This window comes from Hypomesus nipponensis, chromosome 2, assembly GCF_054491055.1.
Source record: "Hypomesus nipponensis isolate SF chromosome 2, ASM5449105v1, whole genome shotgun sequence".
In the NCBI taxonomy this organism is placed as follows: Eukaryota; Metazoa; Chordata; class Actinopteri; order Osmeriformes; family Osmeridae; genus Hypomesus; species Hypomesus nipponensis.
In genome coordinates, this window is record NC_140362.1 from 16,777,288 (window position 1) to 16,800,431 (window position 23,144).

The 23,144-nt window shown below is 38.9% G+C and overlaps 2 protein-coding genes across 3 annotated transcripts; one reads left to right on the forward strand and one right to left on the reverse strand.

Moving 5' to 3' along the window:
- The first annotated feature begins 947 nt into the window (after positions 1-947).
- On the forward strand, positions 948-18,244 carry gabbr1a (gamma-aminobutyric acid (GABA) B receptor, 1a). Of its 2 annotated transcripts, XM_084708658.1 has the most exons (24): positions 948-2,195; positions 4,171-4,257; positions 4,477-4,541; positions 4,798-4,936; positions 5,161-5,346; positions 5,905-5,922; positions 7,181-7,341; positions 9,329-9,463; positions 10,127-10,297; positions 10,703-10,804; positions 11,043-11,108; positions 11,223-11,414; positions 11,853-12,098; positions 12,347-12,410; positions 12,560-12,637; positions 13,057-13,207; positions 13,363-13,495; positions 13,724-13,840; positions 14,465-14,572; positions 14,879-14,972; positions 15,269-15,396; positions 15,860-15,988; positions 16,079-16,222; positions 16,384-18,244. In XM_084708658.1, exons 2-24 carry the CDS (start codon positions 4,179-4,181, stop codon positions 16,666-16,668), a joined length of 2,991 nt encoding a protein of 996 aa, XP_084564784.1. In that variant the 5' UTR covers positions 948-2,195; positions 4,171-4,178; the 3' UTR covers positions 16,669-18,244. The 2 variants fall into 2 exon arrangements, with proteins under 2 accessions (XP_084564784.1, XP_084564783.1); XM_084708657.1 differs by lacking the exons at positions 948-2,195; positions 4,171-4,257; positions 4,477-4,541; ... (2 more) ...; positions 5,905-5,922; positions 15,860-15,988 and having other exon boundaries at positions 6,781-7,341.
- A 1,622-nt stretch (positions 18,245-19,866) lies between these two features.
- Positions 19,867-22,328, reverse strand: lta (lymphotoxin alpha (TNF superfamily, member 1)). Its single transcript, XM_084708674.1, has 5 exons — positions 22,206-22,328; positions 21,304-21,346; positions 21,185-21,214; positions 20,985-21,023; positions 19,867-20,624 (listed from the first exon to the last, which is right to left on the reverse strand). The coding sequence occupies exons 1-5, from the start codon at positions 22,326-22,328 to the stop codon at positions 20,251-20,253; spliced, it is 609 nt and encodes a 202-aa protein (XP_084564800.1). The 3' UTR covers positions 19,867-20,250.
- Between the last annotated feature and the right edge of the window lie 816 nt (positions 22,329-23,144).

Sequence of the window (23,144 nt, forward strand, 5' to 3'; positions counted from 1 at the left end):
TAGTGCAGTGTTCTCTGCAGCCTTGTAATTCATTGTATTTGTCAAAAATCTCATAATTTCCAAGTCTGCAAATACTGTAGCCTAAGTTTTGCTTAATCATCACCACAAATCTCCCCTTTTTATAAAGCTTTCAAGTCATGTCAGTTTCATTAATGTATTGCTGAATCATCAGGTATCATTAATTATCTTGGGGAATTTTTCATTGAATAGGTGTACACACCATGCTCTTAATTACTATTAGTTCTTGAACACTTAATCTGCACAATGACACCTTACAATATTTGCACTATGTTACCCTCTTTGTATTTTTATATTGTACTGTAGGTAGGGGTTAAATATTGTCCAAACAACCAAAACAAATTCCCCTATGGTTTAAGGAAGATGGGAAACTGAATTGTGTATTAGGATGAACCAAATAATGCCAATACAAATAGAATTACAGTTACCGGTATTTGACTCTTTGGGTTAAAGGGGTCATTGATTTAGGTTGTGTGCCTTACCAAAGGCAGGCACCAACACCCTGGTATTAAATGAAAACAATTGCATTTAAACTTGACTGTAGTAGACCAATGAAAGCTAGGTGTGGACACTGTACGAACATGGTAGACATACTCACCTGTGAGCCACACAGCCGGTGCACAGCTTGGGCTACACTGTAGATCCAGCAGTCAAAGAGGATGGGTTAGTAGAATACACTCTGCCACTGTTGTCTGGGTCAATCCTGTATGCTTCAGAAGGTCTCCTGTTGCATGTTCATCAATGAATTCAAAACAATACTGAGGTCTGATCCCCTCAGTTGACGCCTATTTATAGAAGCAGGACCATCATTATGGTGTTATAGAACATGTGCTTTTAGATTGGTGCAGTGGGCAGGCACTTGACAGATACATACAGGTTTTATAGTACTTGTCATTCGTAGGCTGTAGGCATGTGAACTTTCGGTCCGTTTTCAGGACTGCTGATATTTTGGATCAGGCTGTCGTTTTCGACCTGACTGAGTAGCCTACGGGCTAACTGCATTAAAATCGCATCCTTGTGAACCTTTACATTAGTATAGAATAGACTATATTTTTCATTGTGCACTAGATACTCAACATTTGCTTGTGCAAAGAAAATTTAAAAAATAACAATGTTTACATCCACATACACCCTTCAACCACACTAAAGCACATTTAAGCATGCTTGCAACCCCACACTCTGACAAATGAATATATTAAAAACAAATAGTTGTGTGGGGTGGGGGGTAGGAGGGTTGTGTGGGTATTAAGTTCTGTGATGGCCCTGGGGATGAAACTGTTCTGCAGTCTGGAGGTGCGGGCTGTGGTGGCCCGGTAGTGCCTTCCAGGGGGTAGCAGGGCGAAAAGATGGTCTGCTGGGTGTGTCTCATCCTTCAAAATGTCACCTGCCCGGCAGAGGCAGCGTGTCGCCCAGGGGAGGCAGTGGAAGTCCAATTATTCGCTCAGCAAACCTTATGACCCGACTGAGGGATTTCCTGTCCCTGTCATGCAGTGATACAGTATATTAAGACACTTTCAATGCAACAGTGGTAAAAAGACTTAAGCAGCTCAGGACAGGTCTGCATCTAATGGCACAATACCGGCCCTCGCGGGCGCGGCCAAAAAAACAGACCGGCTAACCCAGAATTCTCAAAGTGCTCCCGATTAGCCAATCCGGGCCTCCCTGTTCAGTAGTAATACGAGCATACTGGTGTTCTCATTCGGTTCCAATGAATCATGTCACGAATCACGATACAATAATATCAGTTCTACTAAATAAAAGCAATCCCCCCAGCAAAGTCCCCACCCTTGGAGTATTTCCTCGCTATGTGGCTGTTGGACAAGATCAGAACAGGAAACGGCTGCGTAAGAAAAGGATTGCTACGCACGATACGTCCTCATCATGACGTATTGAATTAGAAGATTAGTGAGCGAGAGATGGGGTAGGAGGAAGAAAAATCTGAGTTAGGTCGTTTTTGGTAGAGAATATTTATGTAAATATTTCCCTTCCTACTTCTCACCAGGCTACTGAAATAGATGACAAGCTTTGTTCTTTCTAAGTCCATATGCATGGAAAATTAGATCTACTGCCATAACAACAAACATTTAGCAAGGAAGCACAATTTAACCAAATAGCTTATTCATTACTAAACGACGGATTTTTCCTACTGTAATCCTCATTGAGAGCATCTAGTGTTTGTAAGTATGTTATCTATAATAGCCTTTTTTCAATGAGCCCGCTGACTATTTAAGTTAGACTATATGGTATTAACAATATTGTTAGCAAGAATGTGATGCAGTTCATGCTTTTCATTCAGTGGACAGTGTTTAGCGTGTACTCCATGTTGGCTAAAACGTTGATTCACTCCGTGCTTTTAATTCAATTGTTGTTTTTTAACTATCACTAAATTTATAGGTTTACATTGTCAGGTCAGAATTTCTCATCTGAGCTGAGCAAACATTTGAGTCTGGTGAATAGTGTAAACCGGTAGCCTCTTCGATAGGCCATCACGGATTCCCGTGTCAACAAGGACCAGCTACACCCAGCCGGGAGCTAGCTGTTGGTGGCATGCTCTCTACGACCCTCATTAGAACTTATTTGGCAGTGGGCACATCCAAGTCCCATTCCACATGCTAGCAATTGTATTATTTATTTGTAGTTTTCTGAAGGCGCTGTAGAGATAGGCTACCAGAATAGCCAATTCTGCCTTGGGCGCGTCACTGTTCACAAACCCTTATCTACTGTCGCTGGCCATGGTACTAAAATGAACAGTGGATCGGCGGTGCATGTCAAAAGTAGTCCTATGCTTAAATAGGAATATATGTGATCATATCATTGTGTCAAGTGTGCTATTAAGCTTAAATAAATATTTCCATTATTTGCAGTACAGTAATCACTAGAATAAGTGTGCTAAAACAAGGCCTTCACTTAACACGGAACTACACTACCAGTGCGGCCATTATCCGGATAGTAGCCTATTACCCTGCTCATGGCACTGAAATGATCTACTCGTGTCCCTCTTTTCCACTAGTTGATTGTTCACATACAGTTTGCTATTATGTCTTACTGTGTACTGTGTGATATCTATACCATCCAGTGTGGTCCCTGTTTTGCCCTCACTCGGTCTTTTGAACATCCTTCACACCCATGCACCATCTCTTTCTCTCTCTCGACTAGTTTGGTAGTTGAGTACTCTCAATAGTGCCATAGTGGCCGTTCTACAATTGTAACAATAGTATAATACAAAACTGTATTTAGATTTGTACAATTAAATATGTACATTAGCCAACATCCCTGTGTTGCCAGTGTCATATTTATAACGCATATTTTGCTTTGAGTAATTATAGAAGCAATCAATGCATTTTTTTTTACATGTTATTGCTTGTAGATAGTACTCTCACTTGATACTTTCAAACTCATATACTTACTCAACTTTCACTCCTCTAGGTGATGCAAGGGGAGATATACTTTCTCACAGTGACACACTTACTGATTCTTATATTTTTGTCATATGTGTATTTACCTTTCAAGGCCTTAACAATCCTGAAAATCCGTTCTGGTAGTTGAATCATTGGTTAAGCCAAAGATTCACACCTTTTACTTACTTTCTTTCTTTTCCTGAAATGGTGATCTAACTGATTTAGATTTAAAGAACATGTACTATGCTATGTCTTGCTGAAGCACTGTATAATCAACCCTAAGACTTGAATTGTACATTATGTTGGCATGTGTTCAATCGTGTGCCAATCATGTGCCATCATCATTAAAGCTTGTAATGAGAATGGGAAATACTTGTCAATGTTGCCCAAAGTACAAATTGTATAACTACAGTACATCAGTAGATATTCTCAGTGTTATAGGCTATACATTTAGTCTCTGAGGAACTTAAAAAGCCTTAATGAAAATGTTCTACTTGAAGTCCTAAAGTGTTCTGATGGGTTTTTAGAAGGTCATCCAACAAGGACAACCTACTGACTAAAATGCTTCTAGGTAGCACCTTTTTCATAAACTGGTTCAAGTTTCAATAAAACCACTACTACAGCTAAACTCAACCTACATGGGATCACAACATTATACATACGAAGATTGTTTCCGTAACTTTGCTATTTTACTGTCATTCTCTTTCTCTCATATCAACCCTCTCTCCCCTTCCCAATCTATCTCTCCTTACAGGTCCAGTGATGGCACCGCTATTGTTTCTGATGATTCTGTATTCTATTCCATCTCTTGTTGTGCCCATACATAATTTAACATCTGGAGGTAATTTGTGTGTATGTGTGTGGTATGCCTTTGTGTGATACTGGAGTACTTGAAGTAATATCATCTATAGAGATTTCTAAATGACCTAAATGGAGTAATTTGTTTCTGTGCACAGAGCATTGGATGAAGCCATGATATGATGGAGCTGTACTGTATTCTACTGGATATGGCTGACAATGTTTATTTATAATTACCTTACTGTTCTCCTAATTGTTTTAGGCTGTGCCATCATTCTCCCTCCCAGAGATGGAGGGATTCGTTATAGAGGTCTGACACAAGAGCAGGTACACTATCATCACTCTTAAAACAGGACCATTTTCATGGTCGGAGCACCCCACCCACTACAATATTCTCAATCAGCATTGTACATGGTGCATCTCTGATCTTGAAAACATTCTGTTTTTTCCCTAAGGTTGTATTCTTTAGACTTACTGTAGACTTTTCACAAACATGTCTGGGCATCTTTCTCTTTCTTTCTTTCTTTCTTTCTTTCTTTCTCTCTCTCAACCGCACACACTAATTATCCCTCTCTTGCTGTAGATCCGAAGTGTCCAGATACTACCAGTGGACTATGAGATTGAATACATATGTCGTGGCAACAGGGTGATAGTGGGGCCCAAAGTCAGGAAATGCCTCCCCAACAGCACATGGACAGACATTATGCAGCACAGCAAATGTTGTAAGTAGACTGGTTGCCTTTGCTGTCTTTGTAAAGTTGTTACCTTTGGTAGTAAAAAATACTACCAAAGGTTTGAGAGTAGCTTTTTCTTTTGTGTGAAGTTTGTTTTTCCCTCCCTTATTCACTTTCCCCCTCCCTCCTCTTCTTCCTATATATTTTGCCACTCAATGTCTCTTTCCTTATTCCACTCCCACTTACTTCCTCGCCCTCTTTTTAAACTCCAGTGTTGCTGTGCCCCCGTACATGGATATCCCTGGAGAATGGCCGGGTGACAGTGAAGCCCCCAGGACAACCAGTAGAGGGCAGCATAGTACACTACAGCTGCAATGCTGGCTTTATCCTGGAGGGCAGAAACATCACCCATTGCACCAAACAGGGGAAGTGGGACTCACCCAAACCTACATGCCTCTGTGAGTAGAAAATTATGTAGCACTGGGACATCGAATAGAATTAGACGTTATAGCATTTACATATTTGTGAGTTTTGTCTAAACTTACAATGTATGATCTTGTAAATTTAGCTCATTCTTTACTAATCTTTTATTCATTTAGACATGATATTGCAGTTGTCCTACTCTGAACAATGAAGGGAAAACGAAGTACACAGTTCTGAGGGGATTTGTTTGCATCATCTGGCAGAGTTTAACACAAATCTACCCTACATATATATATATATATATATATATATATATATATATATATATATATATATATATATATATATATTACATGCATAGTTGTATCTCTTCTTAGTGTATAATGAGTACATGGATGTAGTTGATGTTGCTGTGAGAAGTCCACCCATGGTCTTAGTGGTTCAGTCACTCAGCCATGGGTAATTGACACTACACCAAATATGTATCATGTTTTATTTTATGTTTCATTTACATAACCATACAAATGGTGCATACCTGTCTTGTTTGGTTGAAGTTTATTAATCAAATGTTCTCTTTTTTTTGCTAATCAAAGATGACAAAAATTATACAGGTAGGAAATACACATTTTGCCATGCACGCATACTGTACATCATGTATTCAGTACTGAGAAAGAAAGTTGCCTCAAATGGGATCGTTTATAATAAAATCAATCCAACAATTGCAACATTTAATCCGTGTAATTTCAAATTAGCCAGGTAAAACAATATTCTGCTCAGATATTGATGGATCTGATAAATAGGCGTATAGTCTAAACACAAAGAATAGTCTAAATAGTAAAGTTAAAATACAGTTTGGTCATAATTTATGATTAATGATATCTGTTTTATTATTTATCTGATTATTTAAATATTTTGTAAACCTCTCTCTAGCTCTCTCACTCACTCTCTCTCGCTCCCCATCTCTCTCCCTCTGTCACACACTCAAACACGAGTGTATATCACAGCCTCTCAATGCTGCAGAGAAGAAATTGCATAGATCTCTAGAGCTGGTCGTGGTTTATTCCGCGGAATTTTGTTTTATCTTCAATTTGGATATGGAGTTGCGACTCGGTTTCGCGCGGATCATTATGCCTTCGCAAGTAGCCTAGTGGTTTATTCTTTTAGGCTATTTTAAGTAGCAAGTTGTTAATCGATATGGGAATCTACGACTTGTATTACGGAAAAACTAGTCTACATGTTGTATAGTACCCAAAAAAACAAGTGTAAGGACTGTCACGCGACTTGACAGCTTTGTTGTTCCTCGTAGTTTAGGAAATGCCCAGCATAGCTTAATTCACCCCAAAAAATATCAACTTGCTGTTGAATTGGAAAAGGCAGACAAATAGGCCACAGGTCTGCATTTGCGTGTCTAAGAAAGCTCGCATGTGAAATACAATTAAAAGGTCTGGTAGCCTGGCCCCAACAACATGGGAAATTATTCTACATTCATGTAATATTACAATTACATGAATTAATTTGACTGGATATTCACTGCTGTCATTTTTTACTTTTTAAATTACAGCAGAATAAGTGTGGCGCTTATTTATGATGTCGGTCAGTTTTTTTGCAATTACTTCTGTCGATTAAACTCCAGCGTTAAAGAGACATGCTATTGTAAACATAAAAGAGAACATTATCAAACCTGCCTATTAGCCTACCCCAGCAACAACTTAACTACAGTATCTGTGGGATATTGCACCTGTTCATCTTACCGGATAATCATGGTTTCTGGGAAGGCACGGCGACAATCCAGGGTTGCATCTAGTCGTGCTATTTTCTTCTGGGCATCGGTCAACTTGGTTCTTCTCTTCTGGCCATGTCCGTCCACAGGAAAGAAGAAATTATACATCGGCGCTTTGTTTCCCATGAGTGGAGGTTGGCCGGGTGGCCAGGCATGTTGGCCTTCTGCGCAGATGGCCTTGGATCTTGTGAACAACAGGAGTGACATTCTTCCTGACTATGAACTGGAGCTGATACACTACGACAGTATGGTGAGTGTCGGGATGGAAAGGGAAGTTGTCAAACACACCACGATGTTTTATTTAGGTTTTGAAAGTTTATATATGAATGATAAGACAATGACAACGATACCACTAACAATTTCCCTAGTGCATTTGAATGAGTAGGCTTACATGTTTTTCTCTGTCAGGCACATTTGTTTTGTAATTTTATCTGTAGGATCTGTCAATTGAAAACTGCCTGGCTACATAATTAATATGCTCAAGGTATAAACCATAAATAATAAATTAATACAGGATGAAATAGACACAGGGAGTCACTGTCTGTCACTTTACAATTTGCGATTAGTTGACGATGCTCAGTGTTACAATTGGACCATAAACTGATCAATATTCTCAATCTAAGGCACCAATACAAAACCCCCTCTGCTGGTTTCTTCTTTACCTAGGCTTTACAAGACAATTTCATCTTTTAACTCTGGAAGTTCTGTATATCAATAGTTTTATACTAAAGCAGCCTTGAACACCAGCATGGTCAAGAAACAGTTAATTGTGTTACATGGAGAGTGAGCACTACAAGGTTGGTTCTCATTGGTGTAAAAGGCTCTACATTGGAAAATATAGGGAAGAAAGGGGAAAAAATGTTGTCATGGCAACATAGTTAATAGTGTAGCAAACTTTGAAATCAGGTTTAATTGAATGTTTTTCCCAGTAACAAATGTGTAGCTCATAATTTAAATGATTTTAAAGTATAATTTTCAACACGCGGATGGTGGACATAAATCCAGTGCAACTACCATTCATCAGTAAGGGATCATAGACTACATGACTTGTATCAACAATATACACCTCTGACACCAGAAGAATACAATGTATGTGACATGGACATGTTGAGGGAATTATTTCTAATTGGTTGATCAAAGGATAATTTAAGACTTCAGAGGAAAAATCTAGGGAAATCAAGCGAATTAAATTAATTCCTCAAGTCGGTGGATACTGTATGATGCTATAGTAAGAATTGCTTAGCGACAAGGATATCTGGTTTAAATGTTAATTACAAACTTGTAACAAAAATAAGTCTGCCCTTCTCATCTGTGTGGTATAAGAACTCCTTTGATTGTGCGAGGTAGTGTTTGACCATTTACAGCCCTCAGAGATATGTATACAAAGACATATGCTTATCCTCCCTTCCCATTCCATTGCCTTGAACATTTCAAAGTGGTGACTGCAAACTTTGATCAATTATTCAATTAGATGGATTGACGCAGTACACCATTCTTATTTAAAAAATGGTTGTGGTAACAGTCTTATCATTACAATATATCAAGATAAGTTCTATATTAAAATAAGAAATCATGAATATTCTGTGATATTCTACAGACTTACTGTGCCTACACACTCATTACAAAACGAACAAAGACACCCACCTCTGAGATTAATTTCTGCTAACAGAATCACATCATTCACATTTTGACAGCCATATCAACCATAAAGTCACAGTTGGCTTTTAACACTATTGGTTGTGACACTCGGCTGTAATGCATGAGAGCTCTGTCACCCCCTCCCCAGTAAATCACCATTAGACGTGTCAGCCTCACTTAACACTGGCCCAACTGAGGACTGGGTAGTGTGATATCTTATTAAGACTGTCTGTGATCATTTATCACTGACGGGACCATCTGAGTCGGTCATTATGTGACAGGGTTTATGCTACTCAGGGCCAGACCCAGGCATGGTCAGTTTAGACGGTCTTCTATTGAAAGGGAATGGTACCTAGCAGGAATAGTAAAAAGTACATATATACAGTATTTATTTATGATATGATATGCTTGACTGTGTGTTTGTGTCTGTGTGTGTAATATAAAACTGTTGAAATTTTACTGTTGAAAAATTGTATTGACTTTTTCATTCCTCTCACACATCTCTATAAATATACCCTTCCTTCCTCCCTTTCTCCATCCTCTCCCTCTGTCTCTCCCGTCCATTCTTCCTGTTCTTTCTGCTTCCATCTTCCTGACAGTGTGACCCAGGTGAGGCCACTAAGCTGCTCTATGACCTGCTTTACACAGAGCCCATTAAGATAGTTTTAATGCCTGGCTGTAGCTCCGTCTCCACCCTGGTGGCTGAGGCTGCGCGCATGTGGAATCTCATTGTGGTGCGTATACTTGTTTGAAAACTTCTGCATTTGTCTCTTGCTTCATTAGCTATGCTATGTTCCCTCTTCTACTCATCCTCTATCCTCATACACATTTTATCGGTTTATTGACAGTATACCACCTTTTTTGCCTTCAGAGCATTGCTAAATGTCCAACATACTCATTGTTATAGAGTAATATTGGGGCCTCCATTTGTGGACTGGAATCCACACCATTTAAACATAAACAAATGTTTATGTGTTGATTTGAAAGTAGCAAGTAGGAAGCCTTTTTTTCGTTTCTCAAAAGGTTACCTATGCTCTTGTAGCTTTGTTCAATTTCATTTCATATGTGTCTGTCCTGGGTGTGGCCAAGTATATGTATGTGTTTGCCTGTGTCCTGTATGTGTATAGCTTTTTATGTGTTGCTTTGTATATGTGTTTTTTTTGTCAGAACTTTCCCCTCACTTTACTTGACATGCACATAGCCTCAGTCATAAATACATTGTGTATATCTTTAATTTTGTTAAGTAACATTTAGTATATAATCTCTCTCTCTCTCTCTCCCTCTCTCTCTCTCTCTCTCTCTCTCTCTCTCTCTCTCTCTCTCTCTCTCTCTCTCTCTCTCTCTCTCTCTCTCTCTCTCCCTCTCTCTTTCTCCCTCTCTCTCTCTCCCTCTCTCAGCTTTCCTATGGCTCCAGCTCTCCAGCTTTGTCCAACCGGCAGCGTTTTCCAACATTTTTCCGCACCCACCCCTCGGCCACCCTGCATAACCCTACCAGAGTTCGGCTCTTCCAGAAGTGGAAATGGACCAAGATTGCCACCATCCAACAAACCACAGAAGTCTTTACATCTGTCAGTTACTTTCTTTAGCTCTTTTTTACTCGCTTCCCTTGATTCATATTTCCTTTTTCTAATGAGCAGTGAATGTTAGTATTTTCCATGACTGAGATTTATCTTTTATATCTCTTTCTTTCTTTTCTTTTAGCTTTATATTCAAGTTGTTACTGAATGTGGAAAATGTAGCAAGCACCTATTTTTTGGGGTTCTTTTTTTCATTTAATTTGCTTTGGCACCGTGCCGGCACTTCTTAAACTCACTCATTTTGTCTATGTTATGGTAAATTCCTCTTTGTCCTCTCAACCGTATCTTCCCCCTCTATGTTCTCTCTGATTTTCATCCCCCCTCCTCTTTCTCCCTCTGTCTATCTATTTCTCCTTCTCCCATCTTTTTCTTTCTATATACCTCCCTTTCATCTAGACTCTGGATGATCTGGAGCAGAGGGTAAAGGAGGCTGGAATAGAGATCAGTGTGAGACAGAGCTTCCTCACCGACCCTGCTGTCGCTGTCAAGAACCTCAAGGTGCTTTGATTAAATATTCAAACGGGCTGCTGACTCTGTCCCTTGCTCACAGCTGTGTGCCCTAGCATTAGCAAAGAGTTGATGGAGGGAAGTCTTGCAGGGGAGCTAATTGGCAACTTCAAAAGCAGGATGTGCACACTTCATATGTCAAGCACAATGTGAACAGGATCCAAATAGATTGTGTCGTGCTGTTTTTGTTACAGTTACTAAATGTTGCTTCTTGGTTTTGATGATCTAGCGCCAGGATGCTAGAATCATAGTGGGACTTTTCTACGAGACTGAAGCGAGGAAAGTGTTTTGTGAAGTGAGTTGCTTTCTCGGATGTCTTAAATAAAAATATAATTTTTTTGGAAGTATCATCTTTTCTTCTCTCTTTTAAATCAATATGCTTCACTTCTGTCTCTTGCCATGTTCTCAGGTATTCAAAGAGAAGCTCTTTGGGAAGAAGTATGTGTGGTTTCTGATTGGTTGGTATGCTGACAACTGGTTCAAGATCAAAGACCCATCCATCAACTGCACAGTGGAGAATATGACTGAGGCTGTGGAAGGACATGTCACCACCGAGATTGTCATGCTGAATCCTGAGACTGTCCGCGGTGCATCCAATCTGGTGAGCGCTAGTCCTGGGTAAAAAACGATCTAATCTAGATCTTGAAAGTATTTGCAGGATACAATATTTGAGTTGCCTTAAGGTTCTGTACTTTTTGGGCTGTTCCAATGCTTATTTCAGAATTGTACTGAATTGCTGTTCATTCCTCCCTATCTCCTTTCCCTCCTCTCAATTAATCCATGTTGGTTGCATTCTTACCTTCAATTACAGAAATTACCAGAATAACAAGCTGTACTGCAGTCTTTGCAGTGCTCAGTGTATTTGGCTTCAGTTAGAGCAATTTAATCTGTGCAGTTGGTTTGTGCTGAAATGTAGACATGCTCAGTTGTATTAGCCTCAAACTGTTTTGCTATAAAAACATTGTCAATATATAATGTAAGAAAAACTTGTGGCTACAGGATTAGTGAGGACCCGTCTCTCTTTGTATTCTCTCATCAGACGTCTCAGGAATTCCTGGGCCAGCTGATGTCCCGGCTAGGGGGAATGAACCCAGAGGAGACCGGGGGGTTCCAGGAGGCCCCTCTGGCCTATGATGCTGTGTGGGCCTTGGCCCTGGCCCTCAATAAGACTGTTGCCCCTCTCAAAGCCAAGGGCCGCAGGTTGGAAGACTTCAACTACAACAACCATGACATCACTGCTGAGATCTATAGGGCACTCAACACCAGCTCGTTTGAAGGAGTATCGGTGAGTGAAAGAGGAAATGGCTAAAAATGGCTTTTCACACCGATACAGTTCAACTGGGTAAACATGGTTAAAATCCTGTTGTCTTATAGTTCAAATTGCATACACTGATCTGACATCTGATTTACACCAATTGTCGTATGAATGCCACAATATATTGTGTTTGATGACGACATACATGATTTAACCTTTAAACATTGATTAAAATTGAATTAAGATCATATGATTAAATGTTCTTTTTTATCCTCCAGGGCCACGTAGTATTTGATGCTCAGGGTTCCAGAATGGCAATGACTCTTATTGAGCAGTTGCAAGGTACAGTAACAACAAACTCAACTGCCATATTTGCATTCTCCGTGTCTGTTGAACTATCTAATGCAATGTGTTCATGATTATGAATGTATTTATCTTTCAGTTCATTCATGATTATTCAATTTGGGCCTTCTATTTGTCCCGCTGTGTAGGTGGAAGCTATAAGAAAATTGGATACTATGACAGTTCTCAAAAGAATCTTTCCTGGTTTGGCAATGACAAGTGGATAGGTGAGGTGGTGTTGAACTCTATTATGTTCTATGCGTGTCTGTGCATCTCTTAGTCTTACTCAAATTCATGTATGTATCGCCACTGCTATGGCTATGTACTGTTTGTACCTTGGATTTCAAGAAAATCAAGAAAAAGAGAAAAGGGTTTTAATTGTACAATACACCAAATGGCAGGACTGTGCTTTTTCCCAGTACCGTACAAATACTGTACATACAAGTCAATTTTGAATGGAAGTCAATAGGAGGATGACCAGGGGCACAAGCACTGAACGCTCCAAATATTCAAACAGATGTCACTCCAGTTTAAAGAAAGAAGTGTCAGATGTCAGTCCCATCAATGTCACAACATTACTAAAACCATAAACAATATTTTCTAATTTGCTTTCCCTTTATCTCTCCCTCGCCTCTTTCTCTCTCAGGTGCCGGCCCCCCTGCAGACCAAACTATGGTGATAGAAGAGTATAGGTTCTTATCTCAGAAGCTGTTTGCGGCCGTGTCTGTCTTTGCTGGCCTGGGCATTGTCCTAGGGATAGTGTGTCTGACCTTCAACATCTACAACAGTAACGTGAGGTAGGCAGGCTGAAAATAAACACATTGTAACAATATGTCAGGGAATGAAGAATAGAAAATCAACTAGCATATTCAACTATATCAATATATCAATATATATATATATATATATATATATATATACAACATGTTGTTTCCCCTCTATTGTGTCGTAGATACATTCAGAACTCACAGCCCTACCTTAACAACATGACTGCTGTAGGCTGTATGATGGCCCTGGCAGCTGTATTCCCACTGGGAATAGATGGACACCACATCCACAGATCCCAGTTTCCAGTGGTCTGCCAGGTAGGTTGGAAGTGAAAGTGAGTCATCAGCTCTCTTTCTTTCACTTTGTACTTGAAATACTGCACAATGGGGATTACCAAGATGGACTTGGGGATTCCTGTCTAAAATTATAGAGCCATAGATCTTATTTAAAAAAAGTATATATTGTATTTATATATATATATCATTTTTCTGTCTCACACCTGCTTCTTATCTTGCGTATTTATACTTACCTGTCTTGTCATCTAGTTTCGTCTTTGGCTGCTGGGGCTGGGCTTCAGTCTGGCCTATGGGAGCATGTTCACCAAGATCTGGTGGGTTCACACTCTCTTCACAAAGAAGGAGGAAAAGAAAGAAAAGAAGAAGGTGAGCAGCTGAAGTCCTAAAGAGTAGAAAAGCTTTGGAGCTAAATGATGTGAATCTCATAAAAGCCTATCAATAGACTAACCCAAGATTGCACAAACAAGGTTTCTGGAATGTAGTTAGAGCTGTAATAGTAATTTACATTTCAGAAACTGTAACCCACTATTAAAAATTGCGGATGTTTTTTTTTCGTAAAAAAATGTCCACTGTCTTTACTGTAGACTTATACACATAGACATTTAGTTTGAGAGCTACATCATTTTGATTAAAACAAATAGTTTTCTAATGTGTACTTTTTCAGGTTATGCCAATAACCATTAACATGACTATGACACAGTGGCAACCATTGATTTTGACCGGGGTTTTCAACGCTTAATAGAGCAAGCAACTGCAAAATGCATATTACAAGTCTGTTTATTTTTGGGTTAAGGTATTTTTGGGCTATTGATTGGTATGTTTATACCAATCAATAGCAATTTTTCACTATTTACATACATATACAATCACATGTTCATGCCAGACACGTTGTGTGTACACAGTTCTATCTTTATGAACCATTTATCATTGTTTGTGGACTCATTACAATACCCTTGGATTGTGACAAATTCCCTGTTTGTATCCAAGCAGCACCTGGAACCATGGAAACTCTATGCAACAGTTGGAGTATTACTGGCCATAGATGTCCTGTCACTCATGATTTGGCAGATTGTTGATCCTCTACACATTACAGTTGAGGTACAGACATTCCGCATAGAGTTGGATTTCTTTCAAGTGTATCACAGGTGCTTTGGATAAAAGCATCTGCTAAATAAATACATGTAAATGTAGTTATGCTGACATAGACTTGTGACTGGGGCGTAGTGTCTATTGTATATATGAATCCACGGACGTGTATACTGTTAAAACTATGCGCATCTGACCATTGATCTACTGCTATTTGTATGTCGCTATGGATAAAAGCATCTGCTCAATGAGTCAAATCAAATGTGTAGAATGTGTATGCTTCTCCAACTCCATCGCACTTTCTTACTTTGTGAGTAGAAGTTCACCAAGGAGGCACCTAAAGGAGATTTAGATGTCCTGATTCAGCCATTGCTGGAGCACTGCAGCTCGGAGAAGATGAACACATGGCTGGGTAGTGCTTCTCCCTATATGCATTATGGCTATCACCAATTGTCTGTTTGGAATTGTCTGTGCTATTTCTACACATTGGGAATGTTTACTTGGTATTTCCATATGTAAATTAATCCTTGTGTGGTGTTCACTAAATGATGATTACTATTCTCAATGTTCACTAATGCAATTTTTGTAGAACAAAATAGAAAAAGAATATATAGGTTGAAATATGTACAATAACCTCGGTCAAGTGTGTAACATACTGTGTGTGTGTTTGTTCTTTTTGGTTTCTTCTTCTCCCTCTCTGTGGTCCAGGTGTGGTGTATGGCTACAAGGGGTTGTTGTTGTTATTGGGGATATTTCTGGCCTATGAGACTAAGTCCGTTTCCACAGAGAAGATCAATGACCACCGAGCCGTTGGGATGGCTATTTACAACGTAGCTGTGAGTCCAATCTGTTTCTTTTTGGAGACCAATATTAAGTCTCCGTATTGATGAACAGAGGCTTGAAGAATCAGCAGCTTGTGCAGTGCTGACTCTATTTACACAATGACTTTGACTCAGGATGTTTCTCAGAAAGATAATCAAATGCCCTTAGTCTCTCTAACTTTATTCCCCCTTTCTCTGTATTCCCTGTTCACTAACTCATTATATGCCATTTTTTCAACCACACTCTATCACTTTCTATTTTTCCCTATACTGTACTCTCCTTCTCTTTCACTAATCTTCCCACTGTCTTTGCCTCGTTCCTTCCTCTTCCTCTTTCTCTCTCTCTCTCTCTCTCTCTCTCTCTCTCTCTCTCTCTCTCTCTCTCTCTCTCTCTCTCTCTCTCTCTCTCTCTCTCTCTCTCTCTCTCTCTCTCTCTCTCTCTGTCTCTCTCTCTGTCTCTCTCTATCCCTCTCTGCAGGTGTTGTGCATGATCACGGCCCCAGTGACTATGATCCTCACCTCCCAGCAGGACGCCTCCTTTGCCTTCGCCTCTCTGGCTATCGTCTTCTCTGTCTATATCACTTTAGTGGTGCTCTTTGTACCCAAGGTACAGCAACTAAAACTGCCAACCAGAGTCTTCTACAAATTTCCCCTTAAATCGATTGGCTGTTTCAATCTACTTCCTGTGCCCCTGTAGATCCGCAGGCTGGTCACACGCGGTGAGTGGCAGTCAGAGCAGCAGGACACTCTGAAGACGGGCTCGTCTACCAACAACAACGACGAGGAGAAGTCCCGCCAGCTGGAGAGAGAGAACAGGGAGCTGCAGAAAATCATCCAGGAGGTACACACGTGCAACCACGCCGACAAGCCCACACGATTTGATTAGAAATTCGCCAAACTGTTGGTCTTGTCAAACTGCTTTGTTTTAGGACATTCACAATAAGGAACTCGTGTGAATGTTGGGAAAATCGTTATGGTCCAATCCTCTCTTGTCTTTTTCAGAAAGAAGAGAAGGTGTCTGAGCTACGCAATCAGCTGGCTGAAAGACAAGCCCTGCGCAACCGCAGACGACCATCTTCGGGGCAGAATCAAAGCCAAAATAGCCCAGCTCTGCCATCTTCCCAGCCTGACCCAAAATCCAACCTACCCCCACCAGGGTACCCCAACCCCACATCTGACAATCACTCCCTCCCGCCTTCTTTCTCTAACTCCTCCAACGTCTACCAAGCAGACAAGATAAGCCGTAACCACTGCCACAACAGTCAAATTCCCCTGCTGTACAAGTAAGGTGAATACCGATGTGAGGTGGGACTATAGCACATGCATGGAGAGAAGCACACATTCACCCTAGCAAAGGCAATTGCAACTTTCACTTGTAGGTGAACCAATGAGCACAAGTCTGACAGCACTGACATTTTGTGATAAAGTGAAGGCAAAAAACATGAGGGCTTTCACCAGGCAGCTGTCAAAAATCACCCAAGCGACTTGTCCTGTACTCACTATTTTTATCACACTGTGTAAGTATAGCTAAGGCAATTGTGTCCAGTAATGCAGAGGACAAGCACTTCTCAGATAAACATTTCATGTGGGGAGAAAATGGACAGATCATCCTTTCATTCTTTCCTTTTGTTTGTTATCTTATTCTGTTGTGGACTTGTCTTATGGAACCCTTAGGGACTTTGTGTATGACTATATTACATACTTCACAAATTTCTCTGTCTTCAATTAGCACATGGTAATTTATATCACTGCCATGATTACATGTTACATGTTGTTTTATGGTAATATTGTTAAAACCGTAAAATTCTCTGGCTTTTAAATCAATAATGAAAAGCAGAAGAGAAGGTGTTTAATATAATAATGTGAGAATGAGAACAATAGAATGTGCACATAATAATACTAATAAAAATGAATAGCCATATGAAGAGAATTTAAAAGCAGTTTGCGACACCAGAAAGAGTTTGCTGTATCTATATTCACGAACAGATTTGTATATCTTAAATCCAGTTTACATCCAATTCCTTTGCTGTTGTATGATCATGCTTGTATAAAATCCATTGGATTGGAAAATATTGTGTCATTGAAAACCAATGACATCAAAAGTGCATTATTGTTTTGACTTACCTAAAAACTGTATGTACATTTCAATCAAGTACTTCCTTTTCAGTACTTTATATCAATTATTTATTATGTTCTTCCATTGATAATTAATTAATTTTATTGTTAGATGTTTTGTGTCTCAAATAGATGTATTATTATCAAAAAGACAATCTGTATTTTACTTGCTGAAGTTAGGTCTGTCTGGTGTTTATTGTTTATTTTGAAACAGATATTTACCTTCATAAAGATTGTTTATGTATGGATGAAGTATTTGTAAAGAATTCTTATATATTTATTTAACTGTTAATCTATATGAACTATTTCATTCATGAGCTATTTCACAACTGTACAACTGAAATTGTATTATTATACAGCAAGGAGATTGAACAGCTTTATTGGCTATGTAACAATACTGACCAAGTATGTATTTCATTGTGCACTTTAACAAAACAAGGTTGTCCCTTGTAAGGGTTGTGTCGCTGTTATTACAATACATTTTAGCTCAGGGTATGGAAAAGTAAGACATTTGTGTTAATATATATGTCACAGGTTAATGAATGAAATAGTAAAGTGATTAACTTTAGAAGCACCATTGTGTGATAAATGAATAAGGAGATGATTTAGGGCAATACACTATACCGGAACATGTATAACACTATAGATTTGGAAGCATTTGTATTCACTATATTTACAATTTTAAATGTTAATATATTTGAGATAAGTATATGTATGCAAATACAGTGTATGGCTATTATGGTATAATAAAAACATTCTTTTTCACTGGGTTCACTTGTGTGTGTTTAGACTTAACACTCTGCTTATCCTCTGGTAGGTTATTCCTCAATAGTCACACATGTCCTGTCCTCAGGTTCACTCTACACATCACCAGGCGTAAGCTGGTTATTTCCACCATAGGACAATAATACCTAATAATATTGAAAGTTTTTTTGAAGAGTTCTTCTATAGTTTATTGTTCTGCCTTGTTTTGCTACCCACTCAAAAATAAACCATTTTTTTGTGGGGCAAAAACTGTGTCCAACACACAGGGGAAACTCCAGAGATGTCACACCTTTGGTGGAACTAGCACATCCGTTTCTGAAGACAGTTTGAGGGGGAAGAAAAGTAGCATGACTCATGTCACGTGTAATAAACAATATCACTTTTAGGATGAGAACATGGAAGCCCAGAAGTCCAAAGTTTTTATCTTACCACTGGTTTATGATGCTTACATTCTGAAACTAAAACAGACTTTCTTTCTACTGATCTATTTCACTCTCTTGTTGTCATTCAATTCATTTCCTCTACTCATTGACAGGCTGACAGAAGTGAAAACTAATAATACTTTTTGTGGGTTTTTGCGTCTGTATATGTTCCGTTGCTGTAGTCCTTAAATTCCTCCAGCTTAGCATTTCTCATAGTGGTTCGTCAATTGCTTTGTAGCCAATTGCAGTGAAGCCACCGTGGTTGCCATCTATTAATAATGTATTTGTATTTTGGGTTGCTTTGTGATTTGTGAGTGATTGTTTTGTGTTCTCATAAAAGTCAACTGCAAAAACTTTCTGCAACAGTCCAAGACCCACAAACTTGTAATTTCATTCTGCAATACCCAAACCTATTTTCATTCAACTAAACAAGGGCATGAAGACAGCTATTAATCTAGCTATCTCAACCCCTTGAAAGTTATTTTAGAGTCCTGCCATTTGTTCTTTCTTCTTTCATCATTTTCATCCCTTTGGAATTTTGTTGCTGTATTTCGCAGTAGTGGCCAAAAATGAACAAGAGAGAAACTTCAGCAGCTGATGTCCGTAATGTCTTTGGAAATAAAAAAGTATGTTTCTGGAGATTTTAGACATTATTAACAGAGTAGTAGTTTAACATGTTTTAAGGCACAGCACACCAAACTGACATTAATAGCTCTTAACTGACATTGTGAGTGAATGTATAGGATAAGATGGGGTGATTAACTCAACACAGAAAGTCCCACGGCTGTGTGATTGACTATTTCGCCCTTGGCTCTCATGAAATTATTTTGCGTATACTTCCTTGTTTGCATTGCAGATCAGTGATGACATCACCTTGTGTGTCCCCAACCTTGACACATTAGATTTTATGTCGTTTGAGTGATGGAAGATATATTTGTGGGTAATAAAGGCCATGTGTGGAATATTTTGATGATTTTGATAAACTGAGTGCCTAACTATGGATCCAAAGTTTTTAATTTATAACAAGGAAATGAATCTTTATGACCACATTTTATTTCATATCTATAAAACGAAACAATATATTAACAATTTCATTTTAAGCTTTATATTTAAGGATAAATACATAGAAGAACATTGTGTAGACCCTGACATGAATCTATTAAATTAATTTAAAGTTGTTGATACATGAATAAGTAAGTATTAATAGCAGACAGAGAATTAGATAAGTTTGTGTTTTCTTAATGAAGGTAGCACCATCATGTGATAAGTAGTATGGATCAATTTAAACTGACATTCATTATCTGTATACCAACATGACTTTATCTTCAATTTCTGAACTCTTAAAATCATAGGTTAACAATTCCTTTATTCATAAATTATACAATCAATGGGACATTATGGGTCTAATGAATGTAAATGTATACTTCTGAAAGCCAAGCACAGTTTTCAGAGGTTTCATTTACATGATGTCAATTACCTGAAAAACCTTAAGCACTGTTTATTAATTAAGCAAAAGCAATAAAGAAGCCATGGACAAAAACATTCCATATGACTTCTGCCCTATGCTTCAGAGTTTGGGGAGCTGATAAGCCCCCCAAAATGTTTTTTCTACATCATGAGAAATGAAGGCAATGTTAGGCGTTATTTCTAATCTTACACAATTTCCCTTTTTGAGTTGTACTATCTTGGCTATTGACACAGTCCCTTGTTTTCCACGAAACACTGCTTCACTCAGTCTTCTTCTTTCACTCGAAGTGGCATACCTGTAGAGAATCACAGCTCCCTTCTCAGTGCCTTCAGGCAGGTTGTGAAAGGTGACATGGGCATAGAAGTAGTAAAGTCCATCAGATGAAGCATGAACACAGTTGTTGTCAAGGGTCAGGGAGCAAGAGTCACAGAGAGGCATGTTGTGGTCTGTGTCATAGGTCCAAGTGTCTTGACCTATAGATGAGTAATGGCAAAGGCATAAGAACTTCCTGAACTTTATATTGAAAGCACATAAAGTGCAGTGCACTTCATTTAGACAACGAAATGTATACACAACCACTGCTCTCAAATTGCCTGGCCCTTTTTTGGGCTACCACAGGATACAATTTTGGAAAAGTGTCATCTGGCCCACTGTGTCACCCACAATAGAGCTCTTAAAGAATACGATTGTGGGCCTGAGAAGCCACTTCAAAGTGTGGGTGGGAGGTAATATGGTGGAATGTAATCTCCCTAACAGGATGCCCTCTGCCTGAGCTTAACTGCAACAAGCAAGCTAAAGGATGTTACAAAGTATCAGAAGCAGATAAAACTTACCATTGGCCATGGTGAGCTGAATGTAAGAATGTTGAGGACCTGTAAAGCAAAACCTTAGCTTGAGAACCAAATTTGGTACAATACAAAGGATTACATTTAAAAAAAACTGAGCTTAAATTAGTTGGTCACTTACAGTAAGCATATCTCATAAAGTGTGTTAACTATAACGAAGTAAAATAGAAAGTACTGTATGTTCATACCGTTTGATGAGTTCAAGGCAGCAAGAACAGCTGAAAAGAATACAACTTTGTTATTTGTTGTTCTTAATATCATGAGCAAAATACATTTGATACAGAAAATTACATAATACTACACATACCATTTGGGGTCATTTTCTCAGGGTCTGGTGTTGACAAATCATTCTAGAAAAGATGAAGACAGTGTGCAGCTTTAAGATCATGCCAACCGGGGCAAGAATGAGTTTGTCATGGCTTCCGCTTCTAAATAGATCCTATCTATTTCAATGCAGAGACCATATCAAGACAGCACGCTGACACTGAAAGCCGTACTGACTGAAGTAGGCAACCCAATAGGGTGATATAGATCCTGTGGATCCTTCTTCCTTTCTCCTTTCCTGAGCAGAAATAAGTGCACCAGACCTATAGAAGCTGAGGTTAGTAAGCTCAGACTGTGTTGTTGAATCAAACCTGTCAATCATAGATATAGCTTTCTTTAGAAAGATTGTGCTTTTGGGGGGAAAATGTGTATATTATTAAGAATATTGAAACCTAGAAAGCGGTATTGAGCTTCTGTAAAGCATGACTTTTTTAACTACTTAAATGTTACTTAAATGTTTTTTTTTTTCTTGCAGGTGCGGTCATTTTTACTAAATGTTTTCTTTTACCCTTCGGACTAATTTAAAGTGACCTTGTAACAGAGAGAAGACTATTAGCATACAGCTACTTTGGAAGGTTGACATTCAAGTCCACCTCGTTGCCAATGGGGGAATGAGAGAGAAGGTTGTTTTTTGGCACAAAAAAGGAAGAAATGTAAGGAGGGAAAATGGTCCAGGGTCGTATTTCATTCGGACTAATAATGTCAATAGATTACAGGACTAGTGATGAAGAAAGTGTTTCCTCCACAATAGCAGACATTTTTTATGATAGGCATCAGTCCACCATCATTGTCACATCCTCATCTATAGTATACCTCAATAGTAATAGTGGCTTCATAATCGGAATAGTTGGAATAGTAATAGTTCATATTGAATGAGCATCCTACCTTGTCACGTGAGTTTATTTTCATTGATGTGAAAATTGCAGCCAGAACAATCATGCCAATGGTGAGGAGGCCACACCACACCTGGAGCAACAAGTACTTGGCTGGGCTCTGCTGACCCGCCATACTCTAAGGAATACACAAGTAGTTCAGATACTTTGGATTCATAAATTAATAACCAACACAACCAAACAAAAGAGTATGGTTCTACACATACTGTACATACAGACAAAGTCACAAACAGACATTTAAACACGTGTACCAGTTTGTATCTGCCTGCACACCCTGCCAATAAATAGACGTTTCCTTTAGTGCAAAAAAAATAGTTCCAACCACAGTTCCGACCCCCCTCATTTCTGACTCTTCTTTGAGACATTACCCAATGCTGGTTGAGCTTCTCTTTGACCACAATTAAAGCCATTGCTGTGGTTTGACAAACGTCTGCTCAAAGGATGCATTGAATGGAAAAAAAGCAATGCAGTCAATGAGTTGTTAAATACTTTCAACAATTTACTAGTATGCTTAGCAGAGAAGAAAGCAAACACCAAACTGGTACACTAAATATAAAGGCAGTAACAGTGAGTATGAATTTTCAACTTGTTAGGTGAATATAAAATATATTACATTGTCTAGAATTATAAGCTTGGTCTTAAACATATAACACAATACCACTGAACAAATGTCAACTGTTGTGTCATTGTTTAGCAGTAGGCTATTTGAATATTGAATAGACAGACCTGCACCTTCTACAGTGTTATATAGTATTCTAACCACGCATACCTAAATACCACATCTACAATTTCCAAAGTGAAAACCCAAATACAGCTCAACATTCCCATCTCCACATTAGACTAATACATTAGCTATTTTTGTAGACCAGCAGACAGCCAGACACAGACAGACATCTCACCTAGTTTGTCTTGTAGTCTCCTTGTACAAGTA